The sequence below is a fragment of the Oncorhynchus masou genome, chromosome 31 (assembly GCF_036934945.1).
Source record: "Oncorhynchus masou masou isolate Uvic2021 chromosome 31, UVic_Omas_1.1, whole genome shotgun sequence".
Taxonomy (NCBI): Eukaryota; Metazoa; Chordata; class Actinopteri; order Salmoniformes; family Salmonidae; genus Oncorhynchus; species Oncorhynchus masou.
In genome coordinates, this window is record NC_088242.1 from 65,816,599 (window position 1) to 65,831,061 (window position 14,463).

The following is a 14,463-nucleotide window of genomic DNA, read 5'->3' on the forward strand; positions in this document are numbered from 1 at the left end:
GGGATAGTCGCATTGGAAGAGGTGGGAGATGAAGAAATGTTGGACGGGCAAGAAGGCATGGCTGAGTCAAATAGGAATCCTGACTTAATTAAAGTGGTGATTAAAGAGCTCAGCCATGTGCTTCTTGTCAGTAACAACCACATCATCAACATTAAGGGACATGGGCAGCTGTGAGGAGGAGGGTTTATTCTCCAGGTCTTTAACTGTTTTCCAGAACTTCTTGGGGTTAGACCCACAGAGAAAGAACTGCAACTAACTTTGGCCTTCCGGATAGCCTGAGTACACTTATTTCTGATTTGCCTGAACGATGGCCAGTCAGCCTGAGTATGCGTGTGCCGAGCCTTCCGCCAATGTAACTCTTGAGGTGGAGTAACTCTACAAGATCACGGTCAAACCAGGGACTGAACCTGTTTTTAATTCATATTTTCTTTATGGGGGCGTGTTTGTTATCAATACCACTGAAAATATTAAAAAGGAAGGTCCATGCGTCTTCGACAGAGGAGATCAAGCTGATTCTATTACAGAGGCCAGTTCATGAAGGAAAGCTTGCTTATTAAAGTTTTTTAGCAAACGTCTATGTCAAATCAGGACAGGTAATTTCACTGAGCAGCCATTACGAACACAGGTACAAACAGTGATCACTAAGGTTATTACAGAATAACCAATTCCAGCCCTGCTTAGCTTTGATATTTGTCACTGACAACTACCAATGTGCTTATCGTGAGAATAATTTTAACAAATTAATAGATTCACTGTTGCTATCGAAGTCATTCCAATGGGTAGTGTTAACAGAGAAAATGAAATGTAACCATACCTTTGAAGTCAAATATATAATCAATGATAATATTTAACTGTGTTGTAGTACTCGAGTCCTCAACTTGGACTCGACCATTGATGACTCTGACTCGGACTCGTCTTCTCGACCATTGTTGACTCGGACTCGCCTTCTCGTGACTTGTATTTGCTTGGACTAGATAGGCTACTTTCATAAGCAGAATATTAGCTAAACTGAGTGCGGAGCGCATCGATGGTTCTGTTCTCTAGCAGTGGGAAGGAAGAACACAGTCTAAATCAGCTGGTGAGCTGCGGGTAGCAGGTATAGATTGTGGGCAGGCAGGCTCCACTCCGACTCCACCTACGATCATAGCCTAAACATCGTGCAAGAGACTCATTTGCTTTCCTCGTAACCACCAGTCAACAGCCTACTATTTACAGAGCCTTCAGAAAGTATTCACACTTTTACTTCTTCCACATTTTGTTGCGTTACAGCCTGAATTTAAAATGTATTCAATTGAACATTTGTGTCACTGATCTACACGCAATACCCAATAATGTCAAAGTGGAATTTTGTTTGTAGAATTTAATTTAAAGCTGAAATGTCTTGAGTCAATAAGTATTCAAACCCTTTGTTATGACAAGCCTACAGTAAATAAGTTCAGGAGTAAAAATCTGCTTAACAAATCGCATAATAAGTTGCATGGACTCATTCCGTGTTCAATAATAGTGGTTAACCAGGTTTTGACAAGTCTCCCTTTAGTCAACCTACACTCATATCAGTGGGCAATTATAAAAAAGTGAGAGCTTGACTTAAATGTATTTATGCAGTAAATAAGAAATTAAACAGGTATTGAATAAAACTTTGGAGATAGTGATGAATAGTAAATTAGTTGTTTTTTCATGAAGTTGTGGCGATATACTGTGACTCCGACTCGAGCACTGGAGAATTTGGACTCGACCTGAGGTTTAGTGACCCGACTACAACAATGCTATTTAGGTCCATATAGCGTTTGCGAAGTCATTAACAGCTGTTGTTTCAATTTAACCCAGGGTTCAAGAATAAGACTAAATCAAAGAAAATATATTTAAAGTGCATTTAAAGTTTGATTAGATTTAGTCCTATTCTTTAACTTAGATGTTTGTTTGAGATGGAGACGTGAATCCAACATGTCAATTATACATTTGTAAACAAATTGGATGCTTTTTAAATACTTGAGCCGACATTGTGAAAAATCTGTCGATTTGCCCTTGAGCAAGGTACTTAATCTTAATTTGCTCCAGTGGCACCATACTACTATGACTTACCCTTTAAAACAAAATATTTCACAGCACCTATCTGGTGCATGTGACAATAAAACATATTTCTGAAGCACAGTGAAAAGACATGACGTTGTTGTATAAATACAAAATATCTGACATTGTATTCCCATTTTAACTTTATTGTGCTTTAAATGGTCGAAAGTGCAGTGATAACCCATTTTAATGACTACACCAAAAATCAAACATTGTTTTCCAATTGGAACTTGGTTGTTCTATTGGTTGTTTGAAAGCATAGTGATAACACATTGGGGATTCAACAAATGTTTAGTTTTTTTAGTACAAACCTGTCGTTTAGAGCTGTGCCTTCACTCAACATGCACTGTCTATCCACCCCCATACCAGTAGTACACATGCTTTCCATTTCTGCTTGTCTCGGTTCTTCCTTGCTTATCTGTATGCATGGCAACCCTTATCACTATGACTACCATTAGTGTTAACCTCGCTTCCTTTCTGCCAACGCAGCAACAGGAAATATGTGTCACCTGCGATATGAGCTGCTGCTAGTTTGATAGAAAGGATGTTTGCCACCATGTTTCACATCTCTAGTTGTGAGGTCATATCTATGATTCTCTGTAGGGCAGGGTTCCCCAACTGGCCCCTCCAAGTCTTCTGAGCAAAAAAACAACATTTAAAAGTTATTATTAGAAAAGAAAAAAAGACTGTAAAAACACCAGCATATCAACTCCAAGTGATTTTAATGTTCCAAAGTATTTCCATGCATAATAGAGAGTATGTTTGGGTGATATAACGTATATACCGTATACTGGAGTATTTCGAAATAGCCACAGGATTGTTTTTCAATATCACCAAATGCTGACATTTTTTTTTTTTACTCTATCTTCATAACTACTTTTTATGCAAACACCTGCAGTCTACTTGTTTAATACGTTAGGAGATAAAGCAGATCGCGTTCTTCATTTCACCTGTCACATTATATGAAGCTTACAGTAGTTCCCCAGAAACGTTGAGCCAACCACGTGCATGTTTGTAAATAGCACAATGGTAGAAGGCAGGAGCAGCTGAGTCCAGCTGGGTATTGACAGGGGTCGTGTTTTAAATTGAAAGTCAAGAGTGTTTTTGTGCTTCAATAGAAGTTTTCCCTCACAGAAAATACATTAAAGCAACACATTCGGCAGAAAATAGCTTCATTTTCATCAGATGACAACAGAACTGCAACGCTATTTGGCTGGCAGCCACACAAGTAAATGAGCCTACAGTGAAAAAGTTATTGTCCTGTTGAAAAAACAAATGATAGTGCCACTAAGCGCAAACCAGATGGGAAGGTGTATCGCTGCAGAATGCTGTGGTAGCCATGCTGGTTAAGTGTGCCTTGAATTCTAAATAAATCACTGACAGTGCCACCAGCAAAGCACCCCCAAACCATCACACCTCTTCCTTCATGCTTCACGGTGGGAACCACACATGCAGAGATCATCTGTTCACCTAATTTCCATCTCACAAAGGCACTGCGGTTGGAAACAAAAACAACAAATTGGACTCATCAGACCAAAGGACAGATTTACACCGGTCTAACGTCCATTGTTCATGTTTCTTGGCCCAAGAAAGTCTCTTCTTATTATTTGTGTCTTTCTTATTATTTGTGTCTTTTAGTAGTGGTTTCTTTGTTGCAATTCGACAATGAAGGCCTGATTCACGCAGTCTCCTCTGAACAGTTTATTTTGAGATGTGTCTGTTACTTGAACTCTGTGAAGCATTTATTTGGGCTGCCATTAGGCTGGTAACTCTAATGAACTTATCATCTGCAGCAGAGGTAACTCTGGGTCTTCCTTTTCTGTGGCGGTCCTCATGAGAGCCAGGTTCATCATAGTGCTTGATGGTTTTTGCGACTGCAGTTGAAGAAACTTTCAAAGTTCTTGAAATGTTCCGCATTGACTGACCATCATGTCTTAAAATAATGATGGACTGTCATTTCTCTTTGCTTATTTGAGTTGTTCTTGCCACAATATGGACTTGGTCTTTTACCAAATAGGGCAATCTTCTGTATACCACCCCTACCTTGTCACAATACAACTGAATGGCTCAAACGCATTAAGAAGGAAAGAAATCCCACAAATTAACTTTAAACAAGGCACACCTGTTAATTGAAATGCATTCCAGGCGACGACCTCATGAAGCTGGTTGAGAGAATGCCAAGAGTGTGCAAAGCTGTCATCAAGGCAAAAGGTGGCTACTGTCAAGAATCTCAAATATTGCTTACTACATGATTACACATTTCCTAGTTTTGATGCCTTCACTATTATTCTATGTAGAAAAATAGTAAAAAATAAAGAAAATCCCTGGAATAAGTAGGTGTGTCCAAAACGTTTGACTGGTACTGTAAATTGATAACTTTATGAGCTGGATTGCCTGTCTTTGCAGGTTGTGTATTTTCTTTTGCACTCGTTAGAATATTTAGCTAGCAGCGTCCATGGAAATGTGCCATTACTTGTGCTAATTTAGTTAGCATTCTGGCAATAGACACCGGATGGGCTTTTTTTTGGCACTTTTTTGTGTACTAAGTCGATAATACCATAAATCACAGAGAAGGACGGTATGACGATTAGAACATCAGGATACCACCCAACAATAATAGAGAGATATACACAGGTGTCGAAATGCTGGATGTCCTTCGGGTGGTGAACCATTCTTGATACACATGATACACATGGGAAACTGAGCGTAAAAAAAACTAGTAGCGTTGCAGTTCTTGACACACTCATACTGATGCGCCTGGCACCTACTACCATACTCTGCTCAAAAGCACTTAAATATTTTGGCTTGCCCATTCACCTTCTGAATGACACACGCACAATCCATGTCTCAATTTTCTCAAGGCTTAAAATTCCTTCTTTAACCGGGCTCCTCCCCTTCATCTAGACTGACTGAAGTGGATTTGACAGGTGATATCAACAAGCGATCATAGCTTTCACTTGGATTCACGTGGTCAGTCTGTCATTGAAAGAGAAGGTGTTTCTAATGTTTTGTACACTCACTGTATGTGATCGTATACAAACGTAAGCACGGTGAAAATTATTGTCTTAGTCAAATATTATCTGTTAAGGATTCTTACAGTCAATTTGCAGTCTGGCTGAAGCCTGGACTGCCCTGTTATTCGATTAGCCTTTAGCTAGCTAGCTGTCCTACCTCTGTGTCCTGAATAAGAATGTCTACTTTATCTGGGAATAGCCTATTTCCCAGGTGCTCAAAGTGCTTTACATACTAAAGGTAGGAAGTTAAGGACTCACCTCAACTACTAACATGTAGCACCCATGTGAGTGATGCCATGGCAGCTGTATTGCACCAGAAGGTTGTACCAGTCCATGCAGTACAGTACCATTGTCCTTTTAGCTCCCTGCTCTGCCTCTGTCTGGTGGATGAGAATCATTACTCTGGTTTCTTAACCCCCCAGAATACAAGGCTACTTAGCCAGTGGTTAGCCCTGATGTGGGCGGCCTTCACACAAATTGTTTTTTTCGTGCAGAGCTGAAAGTAAAGGTCATATACAATCAGATATCCCCCATGACTCATTAATGAGAATTTGTTTATAGAAATTATGTAGTCAAGGGGGAACGGACTGGAGTGCTGGCTGACTGGCTGATCTGGACATGCAAATGACTTGTTTGTTTCACACTGAAACCCATGTGCATATGCAACTCAGACAATGTATAAACACACACACACGCATGCACTAACAAATATAAACACACACGCACACAAACTCCCAAGTGAACATATCCAGCTATGTACTTACACTCACCTCATACACAATAATAGTTCACACTTATTTTCTTCACACGTGGTTATACACACACGCACCTTGATCATATTCAAGGAAATATGCTGCTATCTTGATGCCCCAGTAGCTTTTGCTATCTTCCTTCCTGCATCCTATCCCCATGACAACCAGTTGAAAAGTTTGGCCCAGGGAGTCATACAAACCTGGCCTGCATTTCCTGCTTTCTCTCTCTCTTCTCTTTCTCTCTGCCTTCTCTTTCTCTCTGCCTTCTCTTTCTCTCTGCCTTCTCTTTCTCTCTGCCAGCATACATTCTTCCTGATATGACTGAGTGTGCTTCTCTCTCTCTCTTTCCCTCTCCCCCTCTCTCGCCCGCTCTCTCTTTCTACTTCAGACTGAACTCCCTCCCTGCCCCTCAGACAATTGCGCTCCAGCAAAGAGGTCAGCCAGAGCCATGTTAATACTGCCGCTCGCTTTGACATAGCATTCAACATCTACAGCACTCAGAGAAAAGAAGCCTAATATCTCCATGTTCTTGTAATACATTATTACATTAAGTTATTTGGTTACTGTGTTGCAAAGCCAATGCAAGGTCAATCCCCTTTACAAATGAAGCATTTTTCACATTACATCTGTGTCCCAAATGAACACTTCTAATACAGAACTCCTGAAATGCAGTGTTTTGTGTGCTTATTGTTTACAGATGACGCCGACAGATATGGCAGATCTGCTTCTAGCTCCTAAGGGTGGAAAATAGATTGTGTGCGTGTCTCAGTAGTTTGGTAGTTTGCACCTACATACATACATACAGTCAGTCAGTCAGTCAGTCAGTCAGTCAGTCAGTCAGTCTCCACCATAATTTGCAAATAAATTCATCAAAAATCCTACAATGTGATTTTCTGGATTTTTTTTTCTCATTTTGTCTGTCATAGTTGAAGTGTAACTATGATGAAAATTACAGGCCTCATCTTTTTAAGTGGGAGAACTTGCACAATTGGTGGCTGACTAAATAATTGTTTGCCCCATTGTACATACATACATGTAAATGTCTTCTATGTATGGAGAGGAGAGCAGAGGAGAGGAGAGCTAATGGGGCTTACCGGTCCGTCCATGCCCTCTTAGTGGCGTTTAACCCCGAACCTTATCGAAGGAGGGAGAGAGGGGAGGAGAGGTGGGAGAGAGGGAAGATGGTGAGAGAAGGAGAGAGAGAGAGGTGGTAATGGCATGGACAAAGGACAGAGAGAGAAAAAGGGGGAGATGGGAATATAGGCAGAAAAAGTAAGGGGATGAAAATTAATAAATCCCAGAAAGCTGGCTGTTTGGCCATGATCCTTCCAGCTCCACCACAATGTCTCTGAGCTTGTGTGTGTGTCTGCGAAACGTGCATGCAACATGTGTTTCTTTTCTCTCGCTTTCTCTCTCTCGCTTTCGCTCCATCTCTCCCTTGTCCCTCCATGTCCTCCTGGGGCCAGTGGGAGTGTGGAGCTTATGGAAAGTCTGTGTCATGGAGGAGAGGCCAGAGAGGATTGTGGGGCTTACAGAGGGAGTGTGTGTGTGTGGTTTAATATCTGTTGTTACAGCTCTGTCTCAGACACACTCCTCACACACCACAGAGGAGAAGAGACCATCTATTTCAACATTAAAGGAACACCTTTTTTTATTACACACATTGATAATAAAAAATACATCAGACCTGAGAGAAGTAAGTAGGGGAGGAAAAGGAAAGAGAGGAAAGACAAATGTAGAAGAGGAGGAAGGGGAGGGGATAGAAAAAGATAGTAGAGGAGCGAAGAAGAAGAGAGAGCAGTTGAAGGATGGGGAGAGGAGTGCAGAGGGACCTAGAATAGGTTTGGTGCAGCCCAGACGCTTAATGGATGACTGATCAATGAGCTTCTGCAATTAATACCACAGACCAGGATGAAATATTGATTAAGGCCTTGCTCTCTTTCTTTCTTCCTCTCTCTCCCCTCTCTTTCTCCTCTCTCTGTCTTTCTACTTCTGATTGAACTCCCTCCCTGCCCCTCAGACAGTTGCGCACCAGCAAAGCGGCTTCCCTGAAATCTACAAAAGAAAAATAAATGCTAATGTGCCGTTGTAGAGCACACATTGTCGGATGCACTGACTTGAAACAAGGCTATTAGAAGATATGAGCCCCTCTGATGAATATTGCAATAGAGTCTTTACTGGAGAGATCTATCACTGCACTAAACAACGCTCATTCTCTACACCAAGTAGCCTGTCTGTATCGCTCTGTCTTACCATCCGTTAAAAAAGCCAGCTTTCTAAATGCAGATGCCTTCGAAATTATGTTTTCATAATTGATATTGCACACACTGGTCTTGACAGAAGGTTGCTGGCCCTGTGGCATCACCTACTAGGAAAACATTTGCTCATAATGCCTTGATGGTTTATGATGTAGGCTCATTGAAATGTTATTTTCAATCATTGTAAATATGTACAGCATATGGGAGTCACTCACTGCTCCTCTTTTGCACATCGGTAACATCGCTTGAATGTTGTTGGCCGGGCGTGATCATAAAGTTCCATTAAAGTTTCAGGGCCAAAAGAAAGCAAGGCTGAAGGCTGCTCTTTAGGACCAACCTACTGTAGGTTGTTCTCCCTCAGAAGGTTATTGTATTGTACGGCGCCAGACTGGGCCAGGACTCTGAAGGGGCCAGATTGATTAGTTTGATCTTCCAGCCTCCTAGCAGACTGCCTCAGTCTCTGGCTGCCCTCCTTTCTTTCACCCAGACTCCATCACCCATCGATTTTCCTTCCCTCACAAACTTACAGGCAAGGTCAGATAATGTCCTTTCAACTCCTGGTCCTCTCTCACCGACGACGATGCGCAGCCTATAGGGAGGAGGTCAGTGACCTGGCAGTGTGGTGCCAGGACAACAACCTCTCCCTCAACAACAGCAAGAATAAGGAGCTGATCATGGACTTCAGGAAACGGAGGGCCGAGCACGCCCCCATCCACATTGACGTAGCTGAAGTTGAGCGGGTCAAGAGATTCAAGTTCTTTGGTGTCCACATCATTATGGAATTATTATGGTCCACAGCCACCAAGACAGTCATGAAGAAGGCACGATAACACCTCTATCCACTCAGGAGGCTGAAAAGATTTGGCATTGGCCCTCAGATCCTTAAAAAGTTCTACAGCTGCACCATTGAGAGCATCTTGACTGGCTGGATCACTGCTTGGTATTGCAACTGCTTGGCATCCGACCGCAAGGCTCTATAGAGGGTAGTGCGTACGGCCCAGTACATCCCTGGGGCTGAGCTCCCTGCCATCCAGGTCCTCTATACCAGGCGGTGTCAGAGGAGGGCCCTAAGAATGACCTATCTACCTCAAGTACCCCTGCACATCGACTTGGTACTGGTACTCTGTGTATATAGCCAACGATTCGTAACTCATTGTGTATTTATTCCTCATTTTTATTATGTTTCTATTACTAATATATATATATGCATTGTTGGGAAGGGCCTGTAAGTAAGCATTTCACTGTTTGTCTACACTTGTTGTTTACGAAGCATGTGACATAACATTTGATTGGATTTGAAGAAACAATAATGTGTTTTAATATGTGCTGCTTTTCATTGTGTCCATCTATGATAAAGGGACTCAGATGAATCCCCAGCTACTCAAAGGTTCAACAGTATGTGTGCTATGCAGCAATGGCCTTCGTTTGGCTGCATGAAGAGGGAAAACCTTAGTATTTAATTAAAGCAATGAAAAAATGTTTGCTTGCTTGGAAGTTTTATGGCAAACACATTTGATATTAAGAATGCTCTCTTGGATAAGGTTTAGGAGAGATTTGAAAGGAAAAGCACTCACCCCTGAAGTGTGCGTGCGTGGGCATGCCTCTGCGCTTGTTTGTGCTTCCGTCCATGTGTTAGTGTGTGTCAGTGAGATCAGGTTGTGTTTTACTGCTGGTGATAGACTTGTCTAGAGGAATCGGCCTGACTGCAGGCCATTCGGTTTCATTTTTTTCTGCTGCGCTGAACACTGCCACTAACTTTGGAAGCCATTCAACACAGAAAAAAAACTGGGGCTGGTTTTTGTAAACAACTTCTATTTAGGCTCAGAGAAAAAGGAAAAAAAAAACTTGGCCCGGAATGAAAGAAGTTCAACTAAGAGGGAGAGAGTCACGGGAGGGGTGGGAGAGGGAAAGAGGTAGGGGGAGAGGGAGAGGGAGAGGTTGAAGAGCAATGCTCTGACTGGAAAAAACAACAACATGGAAGTTCTTCAATTCAGAGAGGTGGAGAGCGAACAATTCAAGGCAACAAAAACAAAGAGAAACAAGGAAAATGTAATAACAGGGTCTGAGTTTTATTTTGTAAGTCTCTGCCCTCTTCACTCCCCTTATTTTACTCCAAAATGGATCTCCAATCAACTTTGATTGTTTTTTATGTCCTTAGAGCTGCACTCTGTTCTACCTGTGAAGGATGAGGCGACCTCCAACCGGATGTGATACTACAGTGGTTCCTCAATTAAAAGTTGTTTCATACCACGCTATAGCATGCGGTTTACTACCCACCTCCACAGGGGTGCATCTCAATGGTCTTAAATGGCTTCGTATCCACAAATCATTCTCAGCTTGAATTCTCACTTTCTTAGGAGGCCAAAAGAAATACAAACAAGACATATGTGATTGACGGGAACCTGTTTTTATTGTTTTCTACATCAAAGTGAGACAGAGTGAGAGAAAATATGAGGAAAAAACAACAACCTTTGAGTTTTCTTCATTGTTTGCGGGAAATTAACTTTAATGTACACCTACACGGCCTGTTGAGATCCTTGCTTTTATGTTGTGCTTCAGCTCGGAGCCATGTATTCTTTTCTCCCCAGCGTTTGTTTAATGAATGTGATATACCACCCATGCAAAATGGGCTTTAAGCGCTCAGGGCCACCTCTGGGGCAGTAAACAAAGGCTTCCAGAGTGTACACACACCCACTCTTCAGCCAGGAGAGGAGAATATGCGGGTGCCCTCTACCACACATTATCGACACAGCTTGAAAGAGCTCATAAATCGGCCTTCCACAATAGATTGTAAGGGGAGATATGTCAGCCCCTAGCATATGAAAAATCGCTGTGGACAGGCCGATTCTCTTTGTTATTAAGAGTGGGGAAAACACAGGGAGATGTTTGGGTGTTGGCTAGCTGAGAGGTGTACTGTGTACCCACTCAGTACACCGCCTTTAGGGGGTTTGAGGCCTTGCTTTCAAATGCTGGGTTTTACTAGAGCCGCCTGTTATGTATGCAGTGTCTGTGCCCACATACTGGTGGCTAACTGGTTACTGGCAGTGGTTGCTCAACTGGCTGCTAGCTATGCAACCTACTTGGTATCTCTTGTATGAGGTGGATTACTTAGACAGAAAGTTTGATCTATACTTTAAGCACCTGAGTTACTGAGCTTTTGTGTTGCATACATTTTCCAGGGGGAATTAACCATTGACTAAAACATGTTTTCTGCTTTCTCTCTCTCCAGTTAGTGGATTTCTAATCTAGATAACACTCTCAGGGGTTCTTTCATTTGCACAGTAGCATGTCCCAGATGGTGGACTCATCTTGCCATGGCAGGTTTGGGTCACACTATGGGACAGACTCCATGTGCAAATCCAATGCACTTCTCAAAATGCCAATCCTGGCCCTAGAATGCCACTATCTGCAATGGATTGAAAATCAGTAACCGAGTAACCAAGGTCTTTCTGGTCTGACCACAAGTCACTGTCTGTGGTGTAGCAACTTCCTGCACAGTGTTTTCCTCCTCCAGAGAGGGGAGATCAATATATCTGAGTCAGGCAGCTGAGGTTCGGTGCTACTGGTGTTAAACGGTGCCGAATGATGGGGGTGGAGGCTCGTCAATCTCCTGGCTGTCCACTGAGATCTGTCCTCTGGCCCTCTCTCCATCTACCCTCCGTTAGACTGACTGGTGTTGGATCTATTCCAAGGGTCCCCTCCACTATATTTTCTCTTTTTGTCTCTGTCTGCTTTCTGCCTGCTCTCCTTCCTAACTGCTTTCCATTCTGTCTCCAACCAGTAGCTCTTAAGCTGAGGGCAGTAGGCCAATAGAGAAAGTGCAAAGAAGTACTGCAGGATAAGTAGAACTGATTAATTCACTGACCTTTAGTATGACTGAACAACAGTTCTGTATTCAAAGTGCACCATTGCCAGAATGCCAATAAGAGGATCCTTTAAGGCCATGAATGACACTCCATCAACATCCTGTAATATACATTGGTTGTCTGGAATTGTCCCATATAACACATTCCTCTCTCCCTACCATTCTCCTCCTCTCTCTCACTCCTTCTCTCCTGCTCTCTTCCTTTCCTGCTCTTCATCTCTCTCCTTTCGTCCCCCACTTTCTTTACCTCTCCTCCATCGCTCTCCTGCTGTCCTTCCTTCCTTCTCATTCTCTCTTCTTCCTCATCTATCTCTCTCTCGCTCTCTACTTCTCTCATCCCCACAACTCAACTCTATTATGACACACTTTAAACTGCAGCATCATCCATCCATAGATATTTCTGCCATCATCCTAAATAACAGACCCTTCTCTCCCCTCTCTCTCTCTCTCCCTATCTCCTATCTCCTCCCCACAGCCAAGATAAAGTCCAAGTGTGCTCCAACGTTTTTCGCCTGTGCCAACGGGATCCACTGTATCATCGGGCGCTTCCGTTGTAACGGCTTCAGTGACTGTCCTGACGGGAGCGACGAGGAGAACTGCAGTGAGTATCCCACGGCAACCACCTCCCATCCCATAATAACCCTTACAACCAAACCTCATCGTGACCCTAATATACAATTATTATGGAAACCACTCTCTATTTAGCCACATACTTTATTCACACTCAGGTTGGTCTTCTGGACCTATAGTCAGTGCGATTTGTCCTCTTGTTAGCAGACACAGTACAGAGATAGGGATCATTTGGGAGCCAGCTGTAGTATATTATAGTGGAGGATTGGGAGAGGGGTTGGTGGGAGTGGTGTCTTTGTTCCTGTCTCTCTCCATCTCAACCGAGCAGCTTTTAACGAACCAATCACTCTCCATCGTCAGAAACACTATGCATAGCCCGCAGGCCCCCACGCCGACGCGGCTTACACATCTAATCTAGCTATTTCAATGGAGCTGTTCTCCCTCCGTGTGCTCTGGGCTGGGAGCGGCGCACTCTCAGAGCCGACCACATCATCTCCATTGGGTAATTGTCGGAATCGTCTCACAAGATAATTCTGCCTAATTCTGCCCAGGCTTGGAACAAAGGCCAAGCAGCATAGAGTGCAAAGAGGAATCAGAACTTTTCTGATGTCTCTCATGCTAGTTGGAGTTAGATTTGTTTGTATCTAATCAAAAACCCTGATCAAATGATTTTACCGTATTTCTTGATTCCATGTGATGTGTTACATTTTTTCATTACTCCCCTCTTCAAATTTCTGATAATTTTGGATAGTCTAAAATCCTAACGTTTCTGTTAAATTGGACTGTGTTACAGTATATGTTTTGGATTTAGGTTTGAGGTTTCTCTTCTTTTTTTTGGACAGCTTCTGCTCTTTAGTTTAACACTTAAAGTGCCAGGCCTCGAGGGACCTCACTTTGAGCCAATAACGTGTCTTTTGGGATGTCAACATTCTAACAGTCTAATAAATAAATGTAATACTATCGGGAAAATAATCCTTTGGTTGTGTTTATGAAGGTCTTAGGTAACATTAGAATACGTGAAAATATATATTTTTACATAATAGCATTTTTATTTGTTTGTTACTGTAGGCTATGTGTAAAAAAACAAACACTAAAAGCACAGAATTTCAAGTGATAAACCAATTTTATTCATGGTTTTGCCTTTGTACAACTATGTAAAAAAAAAAAGCATGTGCGTTGGAACACGGTAACAACTTCATTTTATAACGACACACCAAATGCAAATACCCAAACCACTAAGAAGCACGGTCAGCAAGACACACGGTCAAATTAATAAATGATCATTATCCTAAACATCAGTATCAGTTCAAAGTGGGCTTGATAAATAGTCAAATCAGCACAAAAGCAAAAATAGTCCATTATTGTCATTTATTGGACATATTATTTTTGGCCTTACTCGTGCTTACAGTAAAGCATCTGTCTTCATGCAATGGCATCAGTTCGATCTCTTTTAGCTGTTATCCCTTGTCCTAAGAGTCGACGCATCTTTGTCGCTCTTTCTTTCTTGCAACTCTTCCCATAAACATGTCGCTTGCAGATGTCGTAGGTTCTGTTCCGAGTGCAACTGCCAGGTGAGATGTGCGCAGTTTGATCTCTGCACTTCAAGTGTTAAGGAGCTAGTGGTTATAAAAACAAATCAAAACAATGCCTACAGAATGTTTATCACATACCTAATCTCTAACCCCTGACCTCTAACCTCTGAGTCATGTTATTGTACTCTCACAGCAGGTAACCCGCTGGTGTGCTTGGAGGCCCGCTTCAAGTGTCGTAACGGGCGCTGTGTGGACCGCAGCTTCCTGTGTAATGGACAAGACAACTGTCAGGACAACAGCGACGAGGAACACTGCCTCACCACCGCAGGTAAGGAGTTATGTGCTACATAACTAAACGCTAACACGGCTACATGCTAATGACCACCGTAGAAAGACAGCCAT

General features: G+C 42.5%; 1 protein-coding gene across 2 annotated transcripts in view; it reads left to right on the forward strand.

Annotated features, from left to right (window-relative positions):
• The window catches only part of LOC135524281 (low-density lipoprotein receptor class A domain-containing protein 3-like), a 112,241-nt gene that overhangs the window by 60,589 nt on the left and 37,189 nt on the right, over nucleotides 1-14,463 (forward strand). For both annotated transcript variants that reach the window (XM_064951685.1, XM_064951687.1), the window contains exons 3-4: nucleotides 12,435-12,560; nucleotides 14,255-14,389. In XM_064951685.1, the coding sequence (XP_064807757.1) occupies nucleotides 12,435-12,560; nucleotides 14,255-14,389 (261 nt within the window). The remainder of the gene's footprint in view (nucleotides 1-12,434; nucleotides 12,561-14,254; nucleotides 14,390-14,463) is intronic.